This window comes from Gekko japonicus, unplaced genomic scaffold (assembly GCF_001447785.1).
Source record: "Gekko japonicus isolate JY-2015 unplaced genomic scaffold, Gekko_japonicus_V1.1 scaffold62, whole genome shotgun sequence".
NCBI classification, from domain to species: Eukaryota; Metazoa; Chordata; class Lepidosauria; order Squamata; family Gekkonidae; genus Gekko; species Gekko japonicus.
Window position 1 is genome coordinate 775,435 of NW_015166419.1, and position 13,978 is coordinate 789,412.

At 49.2% G+C, this 13,978-nt stretch overlaps 1 protein-coding gene across 3 annotated transcripts in view; it reads left to right on the forward strand.

The window, feature by feature from the left end:
* The window catches only part of LDLRAP1 (low density lipoprotein receptor adaptor protein 1), a 102,802-nt gene that overhangs the window by 49,372 nt on the left and 39,452 nt on the right, over positions 1 to 13,978 (forward strand). For all 3 annotated transcript variants that reach the window (XM_015411636.1, XM_015411637.1, XM_015411638.1), the window contains exon 4: positions 8,153 to 8,267. In XM_015411636.1, the coding sequence (XP_015267122.1) occupies positions 8,153 to 8,267 (115 nt within the window). The remainder of the gene's footprint in view (positions 1 to 8,152; positions 8,268 to 13,978) is intronic.

The following is a 13,978-nucleotide window of genomic DNA, read 5'->3' on the forward strand; positions in this document are numbered from 1 at the left end:
CCCGCATTTGAAAAGTGGGGTATAAATTTTGTAAAATCAAATAAATAAATACAGTTTTGCAGTGAAAGTAAGACTTTACAAGCTTACATCCAATTACCTGGTGCTGAGCCCGTTCTCGGGGAAGGCGGGGTAAAAATGCAATAAATAATAATAATAATTAAAATGTTCTGTTGTGGCAGTGGCTTTTATAGAGGCATGCTTCCAGGATGAACTTTCCTCCACCCCAGAGTCATACCTCCCTTCCCTGGTGAGTTTAGAAGATTTCCCACACTTGGACAGGCTTAATTACAGAACATTTTATTCTGTCCTTTGTCAATCAAGTTTGTTGTAATAGTAGGTTAAAGTTCCGCTAATTTATTTATTTATTTGATTTATATACTGCCCTCCCTGGACAGGGTCCGGGTGGTGTACAACAATTAAATAATACAATTAAAATAATATTAAAATAACAGTTTGCATAGAATAATATCATAAAGTAGAGAGAGTAGATGTTAGATCAAATCTGATGTCTAATCAGATGTCCAGTCAGATCCAGCCCACTGATGGGTGATGGGCCAAAAGTCCGCGGCCTCAACCAAATGCCTGGTGGAAGAGCTCCATCTTCCAGGCCCTGCAGAACTGCAGTAAGTCCCACAGGGCCCTAATCTCGTAGGGGAGCTCATTCCACCAGACAGGGGCCAGGGCCAAGAAGGCCCTGGTCGAGGTTAATTGGACATCCCTGGGGCTGGGGACCACCAAAAGATGTTGATTTGTGGACCTCAGTGCCCTCCAGTGCTCATTTGGGGGGAGGTGGTCTCATAGGTATACTGGCCCCTGGCCCTATAGGGCTTTAAAAGTAAGCACTGGCACCTTAAAACGGATCCGGAATTCAGTAAGTAGCCAGTGCAGTTCACGCACCACTGGGTGGATATGAGCCCTCACAGGCATCGCCACCAACACCTGTGCTGCCGCATTCTGCACTAGCTGCAACTTCAGGAGCAGAGTCAAGGGCAGCCCCACGTAGAGAAAGTTACAGTAATCCAGTCTGGAAGTGACCATTGCATGGGTCACTGTAGCTAGGTTTCGGGGAGTGAGATATGGGGCTAACTGCCTGATCTGCCTCAGATAGAAAAAGGCAGACCAGGTAGTGGGAGTCTCCATGGAGAGGGAGGCATCCAGGAACATGCCCAGACTCTTCACCCCCGACGTTGGCACCAATGGAGCCCCATCAAAGTTGAGAGCCTGATCCCCTGACCCAGTCCCCTGTTACCCAGGTACAGGACCTCCATCTTAGATGGATTTAACTTCAGTCGGCTCTGTCATAACCATCCAGTCACAGCCTGTAACGACTTGTCCAGGTGTCCTGGGGCCATGTCCAGGCAGCCATCCATCAGTAGATAGAGCTGGGTGTCATCCACATACTGGTGACAACCCAGTCCATATCTCTGGATAATCTGGGCAAGGGGGTGTATGTAGATATTGAACAGCATGGGGGAGAGAATTGCTCCCTGTGGGACACCACATTCCAGTGGGTGCCGCTGGGATAACTCCCTCCCAAGCGCCACCCTTTGTTCATGACTCTGAAGGAAGGAGGCCAGCCACTGAAAGGCAAGCCCCCATATCCCAGCGTCAGCGAGGTGGTGGGTTAACACCTCATGGTCAACCATATCAAACGCTGCCAATAGGTCAAGAAGAATTAGCAGTGCTGATCCACCCCGGTCCTGGTGTCTCCGGAGATCATCCACCAGGGCGACCAGCACCGTCTCTGTCCCATGGACGGGATGAAAGCCAGACTGGAAGGAATCCAGGACCTTAGCCTCATCCAAGAAAGCCTGAAGTTGTGTTGTCACTGCCCTCTCTACCACCTTACCCAGGAATGGTAGATTGGACACTGGGCAGTAGTTATTAAGGACCGTCAGGTCCAGAGAAGGTTTTTTAAGGAGAGGGCCTACCACCTCCTTCAGTCCCCCAGGAAGAACCCCGTTGAATGGGACAAGTTAATAATCTCCCTCAGAGGGGTCCGCACCTCATCGCCACAGGCCTTAACCAGCCACAATGGGCGGGGATCTAGGAGGCAGGTAGTAGGCTTAACAGCTATCAGGATCTTGTCAACTTCGTCCTCTGTTTGCAAAATGGCTCGCAAATGCCTCATAGCCCATAGCCAATTCCCTAGCATTTGGTATGCCCTGAGGCACAGTAGTCAGTGACCGAATGATTCTAAATAATTGGGCTGGGCAAGAGCTAGCAGATGCAATGGAAGAAACGTAGAATAGGTTCTCATAAACGACCTATAGGATGTTCTTGTAGCTTCGTCACGAGTTCACCGCCACCATCTCTCTAATCATCTTAGCTCTTGTTTCATCTGCAGCAGCTCCGGGGTATACCACGGAGCTAGCTTGGTACGAGGGCGAAGAGGATGTCGGGGAGTGACCTCGTCGATGGCTTCAGAAAGATTTATTTATTTATTATTTCGATTTATACCCCGCCTTCCCTGCGAGCGGGCTCAGGGCGGCTAACATTAGTCGCTACCCAGTACCGTAAAACCATATACAAAGATTAAAACATTTAAATATAAGCATTGACAGTAAACATTAAAACATTAGAACACTCCAAAAAGTGCTAGTGATGGTATCATCTTTGACTAAATGCGATGGCATACTAACGGTTCTTTCCAACTTAATGATCTTCAGCATAGAGCGATGATGTAATATGCTCTCCAGACCAGGGCCGGCCCATAACCATAGAAGTTGGCGGTGGTGGTGTGGCGGCTCCTAATTGAAAGCCTGATGGAAGAGCTCCGTCTTGCAGGCCCTGCGGAACTGCAAAAGGTCCCGCAGGGCCCTGATCTCTTCCGCCAGGAGCTCATTCCACCAGTATGGAGCCGCCACTGAAAAGGCCCTGGCCCTGGTGGCAGCAAGCCTGGCGTCCTTAGGGCCTGGAACGTCAGTCGATGTTGTGTTCCTGACCGTAGAGCTCTCGGGTATATATGGGGAAAGGCGGTCCCGCAGGTATGTCAGACCCTGGCCATATAGGGCTTTAAAGGTCAATACCAGCACCTTGGAGTGAATTTGGTATGCTATTGGCAGCCAGTGCAGTGCCTTCAGCACAGGCTGGATGTGCTCCCATTTAGGGACACCCATCACAAGCCTGGCCACGGCATTCTGCACTAGCTGCAGCTTCCGGATTTGTGACAAGGCAGCCCCATGTAGAGAGCGTTACAGTAGTCTAGTCTCGAGGTGACCATCGCATGGGTCACTGTAGCCTGGTCGTCGCGGCCGAGGAAGGGAACCCACTGCCCAATCAGCTGAAGATGGTAAAAGGCCGACTTAGCAGTGGCTGCTACCTAGGCCTCCATTGTTAAGGAGGCATCCAGGAGCACTCCCAAGCTCCTAACCTCCGGCGCTGGCACCAGTGATGCCCCATCGAAGGTCGAGAGTGGGAACCCCGCCCTCAAACCGCCCTGACTCAGGCACAGGACCTCCGTCTTCGCCAGGTTCAGATGGGAGTAATGAGCTGCCAGAGGGAATTGGATGCTGTAGAGCTTCCTGGAGCCTATTGGGGTCCATTTGGCTCCACAGGCAAGCATAAATTCACTCGCCGCTTAAACAGGGGGGGTTAGGAAAACCCAGCCGAGCCTTCAGAGCAAGGTGGTCAGCAGTAATCCGGTCCACCATAATCCCCGACACAAAAATAAAATCCATCGTGTGGCCTGCTTGATGTGTGGGTGTCGAAACAAACTGGAAGAGTCCCAGTGCCACCATGGATGACAGTAGGTCCACGGCCTGAGAGGAGGTGGCATCATCTGCATAGACATTAAAGTCTCCCAAGACTAGAAGCCTGTTCTTACAGCTGCTCAGACCAAGTATTTATTAAACAGACTTACTGAGATTCAACCTGGCTTAACGTGTTTACATATTTGTCTCTGACAAACTTTTTGGGTGGTTTTGGGGCAAATTACTACCTGTTGCTTTCATTGTTTCCACTATTCTATAAAATGGGAAGAATGAGTGTGTTGTTTTTGAGGATCAATGAGGTAAGTGTTGAAGCAGCTACTTTCTGCAGGTTTGAAATGCTGCCTGAGACGTTTAACGCACATCCTCTTCTCTTTGGCTGTGGATCCTTAGCCATTCGTTGAAAGCCCTTCTCTGTGACATCTGTGGCAATCTTCCTATGACCTCTTGCATAGACAGTGTTTGGAAATGTTTCAGGAGGCTGTTGGGAGTGGCATTTCCTTTTAAAGATTAATAAAGATGAGACATGTTGCTTGGCACAGGAAAATGTCCTTCTGGAACACTTTTGGGGGCGGGAGGTGGGGGCTCCAATTAATTTTTAGAGTCTGTATTGCTGTTACCAAAAAAAATTCCAACATTTAACAGCTTAGAAAACAAATGATACAAAATGACAGTGGGAGGGAATGCAAGCGCCTTTTATTTTTATTTTTTAGAGTGAAGCTCCATGTTGGACAGATGTAGGCCGCGTTGCAGCACAACAAGAACCTAATGCAATGTAAATGAATTTTGAATGTGGTTTTTTTAAATCAAGAAACTCCACTGGGGGACCAGGCAGCGGTTTTTCCAGGGAAGAATGAGCCCTCATGCATAAAAGATGCAGGCTCTTTGGACGGGGCTGTAGTCAGGGTGGGATGGGGGGGGGGTAAACAGTCGCACCCCCCTACCTAGAGCACTGTTTCATCCCACCTTTTAGGAAACAACTTCTTAAAAAAGAGAAGTATGACATTACAGCCTCCATGTAAAAATCAAGAGCATGTTTTAAAAATAAGATCGCTGGTTGATCAGTGGCAGCTGATGCTTCCCAAAAGCGGTAGTGCTACAAACTCCATCCCTTTGACCAGCGAAACCTTACCTACCCAGGTTTCCCCCTGGCTCAGCATGGATTTTTCAAGAGTACAATCACCTTTATATTCTTAAATTTCCCCTCCCCTTAGCTGCCCTGACTTTGACCATAGTAGGATGCTTTAAGAGAGGAAGGTGCTGCTTATTTAAGGAAAGTATTTCCTATAGTTTGCTGCAATTAATAATAATCAAAAGGCTTTGTGAGAGGGTTGTAGGTTTCTGTGGGTGGTCAGGAAGTTGCTAATTTCCCTTCCTGCTTAGCTCCCCAGACATCTTTAACACAGCAGCAAGCTGCACATGCCTTGTAAGGAGGGCCGGCTCTCTCACTAGGCCAGCTAGTCTCTGGCCTAGGGCGGAGCTCCGAACAGGGTGCCAACTGCCCTGCCGCCCTCCCCCCTGCCAAAAGCTCCCACCCTGCCCGAAGCCGCTGCTACTAAAACTCATCTTGCGGCAGCAGCGGCAGCGCACATGCTGTGCTGTGCCGCCGTGCACCCATCCATAGGGCACTCCTGCCCGCCCTAACTTATGCACGGTGCACCCATTGGTCCCCATCACTGATTCGCCACAGCACTATGAGCGCCCTGCGCCCAGCCTCCATTGGGCTTGGGGTGGGCGGGGCACAGACAGCGCCCCCTTCCAGGGCTGAGCTCCCTCCGGGGCGGGCGGAGTGGAGAAGAGGCGAGCCTCTCCCCCCCGCTGCCTCCTTTCCAGGGACGGGCTGTGGCGGCGACGGTAAGCCAGAGGCGCTCTGTGCATGTTCTCGGCCCCTGGGACCAAGGCTCCCTTGAAGCTGTGATGTCTCGTGAGCAAAAACTCTACTTTGTGAGCTGCTGGCATTAAAGTTCTGAGCGGGCGATTTGGCTGCTGCATGAATTAGTTTGCGCTGGAGCCACATCCTTCCTGAGCTGAGGCGCGCCTCCCCCCTCCGTTTGGTGGCAGCGGCAGCGGGGGAGAGGAGGCGGTGGCAGCAAAAGGATGGCTGGGGAGGCAGGCGAGGTTCTCCTGCGTGGCGGCGCCTGGTCGCCTGCCGGAGGAAGGCCCCCCCCACACACACACACAAGAAAGGTCACTGGTTTCGGGTGGGACTGCAATTCGCACATGACCCCCACGTGCTTTCCCGCTTCCCCCCCACACTAAAGGTAGAGGCCGGGAGAGGCCCGCGCGGGCGCCTGCATACCAAGCTAGGGGTTCACAGCTTGGCGTGCACGGCCTCCTCCGCCTGGGAAGAGGAGAAGGTGGTTGGATGTATACTTTGCCCTTCACTACCCGAAGGTGTCTCAGAGCAGCTTACAATCTCCTTTCCCCTCCCCATAGGAGACACCCTGTGAGGTAGGTAGGGCTCAGAGAGCTCTCTCAAGAACTGCTTGTGAGAGAATTGCTTTGAAATAACTTGCAACTGATCCAAGGTCACACCAGCTGGCTGTATGTGGAGGAATGGGGATTCAAACCCGGTTCTCCCAGATTAGAGTCTGCACTCCTGACTACTACACCATACTGGCTCTTGAGGAACATTGGTGGCTGTGGCTTTTGGAGGGGTGAGAAAGAGGAGTTGAAGGCAAGGCAGAGGTGGCCGCCTCCCTAAATCCAACTGAGTACCATGTCTCACCTCGCCTTCTGTTAGAACCAGCCCTAGCTTCAGTGCTATCAAGAGTGAATCCAGCTGTTGCTCTTTGTATTGTTGTTGTTGTTTTAATGGCGGTGCAGTCACCCCACAGTTTAGCACTGGAGAGGTACCCTGTTTCCCCGAAAATAAGACCTACCCCCAAAATAAGCCCTAGCGGGATTTCTATGCATTTGTGGTATAAGCCCTAGTGTGTCTTCTTGAGAAAAAATAAATATAAGACAGTGTTTTATTTTCGGGGAAACACGGTAGTAAGAGTCATAGAAGAAGAGGGGGCAGGTACCAAGTGAAATTTAGCATATCCTTTCATGCCCAAATAGCATCCCAAAAGAAGATGCTTCAGCCACACCCTGAAGAGGTAATGGCTGTCCTTGCACTCTCTCACATGCAGGACGCCATCTGAGAATGTCATCCTTGTTGGTTAGAAGAGTGTCTGGTTATTTATATATTTTTATTCTGGTCTTTGTACAAAAATGGTCTTCTAAAGAGGTTATTTTGTTGATAGCAGAGTAGCCCATACCTGCTGGAGTTAGCAACTCCCTCCTCTTCACTGGATCTTGTTTTTCATTGTTATGGTTTGCAGAGTCAGGTTGCACTCTGGCCTCTTGGAGTGCTGTGCCTTCTAGCATTATTTTGGAATAATGTACCACCTCCAGTCCTGACTTACCTTAATTTTGTTTGAACCCATGTACCATTGGAAGGAAGGTAGGGAGCAGCCAGGTACAGGGATGTGCACTTCAGAAATATTTGTAATACTTTCGGATCCAGATTTCGGGTAGGGCATTTGTTTTCATTATCTGGTTTTTGTTTTGTTTTTTGAAGTGTTGTTACTAGGTCAGGATTTTTTCCGGGTCCCCAAAATTTGGGACCATCATTTTTGTTGACCCACCCTTCCACACACACCCAGCAGGAGCCTGGAGGGAAAGACAGAGAGCCCGCCTGGAGGCTTCTCCCTGCTACCAGCATCAGAGGCAGCAGAGCCTGGAAATGGCATTCAGGCTGGGGGGCTCCTGGACTGCCACAAGGTTTGGCTGCTGCAGCAGACATTTCCTCCCCCACCACGGGGGCTTTTAATTTTTTAATTGGTGTTATATCAATATAATAGTATAGCAGTATGTATAGCAATAGGTTCATATAGCAATATGAATTACCAGCTTTTATTTTTTTTTAAAGTATGTCTCTAGCTCCTTCTATTGCAGAGATATGGGGGGGGGCCTTAACCCTTTCACTTCCAGCCATTTTTCCACTTGATGCAACTCCCTGCAGACCTGTGTCGTTTCCCTCATGGAATGAGATGCTGCTGGAGAAGGAGGAATCTATGAAGGGGGAAATAGGCAGAGAGGAAAGGGTTAAGCCACCACTTAAGAGTCTGAAAAGCCAGTCTCCGCCCGTAGCCAGCTAGTTTCTACTTAGACTCCTCCCAAAAGGCCAGTATTTTGGGGATCAAGTTGGCCCTACATTTTTAAGTTGCTTGATGCTTTATAGTTCAAAAGTCCATTTTCTTGGGGTCTTGGAATGAAAGAGAGAAACAAATGGCCAATTTATGCAAGCTAAACAGGTTTGCATAAGATCTATCTAATTCAGGATATCCAGGACTCACCATGTTGGGGGAAGCAGGGTTATTGGGTGTCATAGTCTCGTGTCTGCAGACTTTTTTATTGTTTGTGCCCCTAACATGGAACTTTGCCAATTTCCACAGGATATCCTACTGCACGGCCGATAAGGCGCATGACAAAGTGTTTGCCTACATTGCCCAGAGTCAGCACAATGAGAACCTGGAGTGCCATGCCTTCCTCTGCCCAAAACGGAAAATGGTCAGTATGAAAAGGAACTTTCCTTAGTTTGAAGTTACCAAACGGCAGGTTGAACTGTGTGTGGCAGTTTGCAGCGGTCTAACTAGGGTGTTTTGATGGAGGCACAGGCTCAAGGCCAGCTCTGTCACGAGGCAAGATGGGGTAGTGTCCTCGGGTGTTGGATTTGGAGGCAGCAGCCTGCATGCCTGCCTTTTCACGTTATATTGCTAGAATGTTCTCAAGACGATAGTTTAAAAAGCAAATGCCCTTAGTTAGGGCAGCAGACTAGGCAGAGTGACACCATTGCAGTGTTTTATCAGCCCTGTGCCTGTACCCCAATGTGGCTGAGCGAATTTAACCATTTGGAGTACTGTGTACAGTTCTGGTCACCACCCTGTAAAAAGGATATTATAGCTTTGGGAAAAGTGCAGAAAAGGGCAACTCGAATGATAAAAGGGTTGGAACACTTTCCCTATGAGGAAAGGTTAAAGCGCTTGGGGCTCTTTAGTTTGGAGAAATGACGGCTGAGGGGTGACATGATCGAGGTTTATAAGATTATGCATGGGATAGAGCAAGAAGAGAAAGAGGTACTTTTCTCCCTTTCTCACAATACAGGAACTCGTGGGCACTCAATGAAATTGCTGAGCGGTCGGGTTAGAACAGATAAAAGGAAGTACTTCTTCAACCAAAGAGTGATTAACACATGGAATTCACTGCCACAGGAGGTGGTGGCGGCTACAAGCATGGACGGCTTCAAGAGGGAATTAGATAACTATATGGAGCAGAGGTCCATCAGTGGCTATTGGCCACAAGGTATAGATAGGGACTCTGGGTCAAGTGATGCTCTGTATTCTTGGTGCTTGGAGGGGGGGGCACTAGTGTGAAGCCGCCACAGAGAAGGCCCTGGCCCTCGTCACAGCCAGCCTGGCTTCCTTGGGGCCCGGATGGGCCAGATGGTTTTGGTCTCACACGGCTACTTCAAATGCAAAGGAGGCAACAGAGCCCCTGTAAAGGGCAAGCCCCCAGTCTTTCGCTTTGCATCTATCATTCCTGTCCTCATTCAGGCTTTTTAATGGATTTTTAAAAAATAAATATTATTAGAATGTTTTAATGCTGCAATGATATACCTACTACTGATAATCTTTTTCAAAAGGCTGCCAGTGGTTGGTAGAAGCAATGGTGCTGGGTGTGGGCAGGGAGGTGCAGAAATCCATGTCTTTCTGTCTGGCAGACAACAATGTTATAGGGAAGCTCCAAAAAAAAATCACTGCTGCCACAGCACTAACCACACTCAATAACATCAGCTGGAATTGATACACACACCCAAGCTTCAGAGCCAACACTGTCTGGGCAGCAGAGAGCTGGAATTGCGCCAGCAGCACCCTTAAAGATCTACCACTGGACTAAATTTGGCCTGTCTCCCTGGAGTGAGAAGGAGAGTGCAGAACTAGAGTGTCTGCCCTGGGCTCAGAAATGACACAGATTGTGATGAAGCAGGCAGTGCCGTTGAGTTCCATCGTCTTGCAGACCTTAGGCGTAGAGATACCACACTGCTAGCATGCTGGGGCCACTGGACATGGACGACCACAGGGTCATACCATCTTTGCAGTTCTGTTTGAAGAAGCCCTTTGCTGAAGCTCTGACCACTGGATTTTCCTGGAACGAGACACACCTCCAAATGTAATGTGCCACTGTTACTGATTTAACACATGGACTGTGTGATTTAAAATTGCATGGGGAGTGGACTTTTTTTGGGGGGAAGCTAAGCAACTCCCTCTTCCACTTTTATTTCATCCAGCCCATGAACTGCTTAACAATTTCTTTGGGAGTTTGGGCCCATCAGACAACGCCCTGAGCTGGTAGGCTGATGTCACGAGAGGATCACGCAGTCCAAGGCCCACGGAATGTGAGAGAGAGGCCCACGTATGGATTTCTACCCACAGCGAGCCCACCGACTTCCCTGAATACAAATACTGGGTGTGCTGGAAGGGACACTAGTCTGCCATTCGACTTAGTTTTGTCAGAAAGTGGGTGGTAATCCAGAGGTGGCCCTGGGGCAGAAGAAGTTGCCTTCTCCTGCTCCAAAATGCAGGAAACAGCTTGAGCATGGATCCCTCACAACTTCCTTTCTGTAAGATGTGCTGGGACAGGAAACATAATGAAGCACATTTCCTCTCTCACTGTCTATAGCAAATCACAACATCCTTCTCCACCATCACCTTTTTTCACTGGTTCCTGCTAACCCCCCGAGCCTGCCTTGGCGGGGAGGGTGGGGTATAAATTGAATGAATAAATAAATGCTTCCAGGTCGTCCTTCAGGTCTTGTCTCAGTTCTGTGCTTGTGATTCTTGTTGCCGTCTTTCCTTCTTTCTTACTTAAGTGGTGCTTCCTGGTTGAATCCTTTCCTCCAGAGCTGTGAATCTTTTTAGTCTGGGGATAAAAAAAACATTCAGTGGTGGCCATTTACACCTGGGTTGCTTGCAGTGTAATTCTAGGCAGATTTACTCCAGTTTGACTCATTTGAAATTGATGGATTGTATCCTGTGGGACATTTCCGCTTGCATGAGAGGTCTTGCTTAAGCAGAAATGGAAGAAAGTCATTGTGAGTAGCCTCGCTTGACTGTATCCCGTCTTGCATTTCCACTTGTGTAAGACTTAGCTGCAAGGTATATTTCAGTAACCCCTCCCCCCTATGATCTTCTCTGATCAAATCATACCGTACATCCAAATTAGACTGCACCAAATAGCTTTTTCTACACAGCAGCAGCAATTGGAAATGTAAGACTGGCACTTCACCTTACAGGAGCTCTAGCTCTAGTGCACTGTCTTGCTTAAACGGAAGTGCATCAACACTTCTCTTCCACTACGGCACGGTGGGATCTGATCCAGTGGGCTTAGACTGAAGTGAGTCTTATAGGGTTACACTGTTAATAGGGTTACACTGGGCATGTCTGCTTAGGAAAGCGCCACTGTGTACATTGATGCCTACTCTTGGGGAAGCATGGAGGCTTACTTTCAATTTCAGAACCTGTCTTTGGGGGGGGGGGGATTTTTGCAGAGGAGAAGCAGCAGGTGGGAGCAAGGCTAAGCACCCCCTCCTGCCTGCAACATCTGACCTGTAAATGCCTTTCCTCTTAACAAGGAAGCCCCTTGCAATGTCCTTCTGCCCTCTTTGTCTTGTTCAAAACAGCCTTTTGTCACACAAAAGAACCACATGTCTTCCCTTTGCTTTTGATAGATCCATGGGCAAGAACGCATGGCTGCCAACCTAACATTACAAAACAGGGAGGGGTGTCACATACTATCTAAGGGGTGGGCTGTGGACCTTGACTGCCTGTCTTCCATTCCCCAGCATATAATTAGTCTATATTTTTAGTGCCTGGGCAATTCTCATCAGTATTTGTGTGCTTGATTAAACTTGATTGGGATGTGACAGTTGAAATCAGGGGTGTGCAGGGGGGGAAAGTTGGTATATTTTTCAGATTCGGGTATATTGAGCCCGAATTTTTGGGGGGGAAACCCCAAAAAACCCGAATACCTATACCAGTATAGTATAGATATCCAAAAAATTTCGGGATTCCTGAAAAATTTGGGTCCATTATATCCAATGGGGCCATTGAACTCAATGGCAAAAATCTTCTGAAAAGTTTGCAGGGGGCTCGGGGGTTTGAGGTAGAGGCTCCAAATTTGGACTGTAGCTGCTGGAGCTTCTCCCCCAAAAGACACCCAAAGTTTTGAAAAGATTGGACCAGGGGGTCCAATTCTAGGAGCATCCAAAGAGGGTGCCCCCAATTCTCCATTGTTTCCTAGGGGGGAAAGGCAGGCAGCAGACAGTGTCTCCCCAAGAATCTCTCTAAGAAAGTAAGTGAGGTGTGGTGTGGTGTTGTTGTTGAGGGGTCATGTTTGCCAGGCCAGCAGCAGAACCTGTGCAGTGTGCCCCCCAGAACCAATGCCACTATGCCAGTCAGTGCCCAAACCCAACTGGACTCAGTTCAAACCAGAGTATCTCTGCAGCATAAACTGAGGGAGCATGTTTGCCAGCCAGCCAGCAGCAGAACCTGTGCAACGTGGAATCCAGAAGAACCTGTGCCACCGCGCCAGTCAGTGCCAAACCCAACAGAACTCAGGTCGAACCAGAGGACCTCTGCAGCATAACCTGACTGAGGGAGCATGTTTGCCAGCCAGGCCAGCAGCAGAACCAGTGCAGTGTGGACCTCAGAACTTGTGCCACTCAGTGCCGAAACACAACAGAACTCAGGTCAAACCAGAGGACCTCTGCAGCATAAACTGACTGAGGGGGCATGTTTGCCAGCCAGGCCAGCCACAGAGCCTGTGCAGTGTGGACTGCAGAGCCTGTGCCAGTCAGTGCCAAACCCAACAGAACTCAGGTCAAACCAGAGAATCTCTGCAGCATAAACTGAGAGAGCATGTTTGCCAGCCAGGCCAGCAGCAGATCCTGTGCAATGTGGAACCCAGAAGAACCTGTGCCACTGTGCCAGTCAGTGCCAAACCTAACAGAACTCAGGTCAAACCAGAGAATCTCTGCAGCATAAACTGTGGGGGGCAGGACCTGTGCAAGTTAGTAATCACTAGGGGTGTACGATTCATGTCAGATCCAACCCTCGTAACAAATGAGTTCGACATCTTTGCGGCTAGAATCATAGAATCGTAGAGTTGGAAGGGACCTCCAGGATCATCTGTTCCAACCCCCACAATGCAGGAAATTCACAAATACCTCCTCCTCCACACCCCCAGTGACCGCTGCTCCACACCCAGAAGATGACTAGCCTGTTTTGGAAATCCAAAGGTGCCCACAGGCTCAAAAGGATTTGGGACCCCAGTTCTAAACAATGATTTGCCCAAACCATGGCTTGGTGTGAACGCGGTCCACTTCGTCAGATGCATGAAGTGTCACCTCTAGCTAGCACAAGGAGGTGACTCTTCATGCATCCAGCCAAGCAAGCAGCCTCTGTCTCATGTCAGCTTACCTCAAAATACCTTTGTTTGTATCTGATGTGCCCCAAGACTCTTTTTTGTTAGCCTATGTGACCACCACGACAAGAAGCCCTGCCCACTAAGCCTCAGAAAGTGAGAGGGAGGGGGTACTGATCCTCCTCTCTCGCAGAGGTACACCAACACCAGCCATCACTGCCTGCCTCAGTGGAGGAGGCTTAGCCAGTTTGGTGTAGTGGTTAAGTGTGCGGACTCTAATCTGGGAGAACCGGGTTTGATTCCCCACTCCTCCACTTACACCTGCTGATGTGACCTTGGGTCAGTCACAAGCTCTGGCACAGCTGTCCTTGAAAAAGAGCAGTTTCTGTCAGAGTTCTCTCAGCCCCACCACCTCACAGGGTGTCTGTTGTGGGGAGGGGAAGGGAAAGGAGTTTGTAAGCCGCTCTGAGACTCCAAGTGAAGAGCGGGGTATAAATCCAATCTCTTCTTCTTAGCCTAGGTGCGGCAGCTGCCCTTCATCACAGGCTCTTCCTCCCTTTCTCACCTCACCCCTGCAAAAAAGAAAGTTATTTTTCAATACAGCATACATTTACATTTATTATTTATGGTGCTCCTGTGGGTTCTGCTGGTTTCCGGCTGCTTGGCATCTACCCTACTCTACCTTGTTCAAATGGAGGACAATTTTTGTGACGCTGTTTCAATTTCATCATGCAATTTTGTTTTGGGGTGGCTGACAGTGTAAATTAGGTGCATCCACGCACCACCCTCAACATCACCCT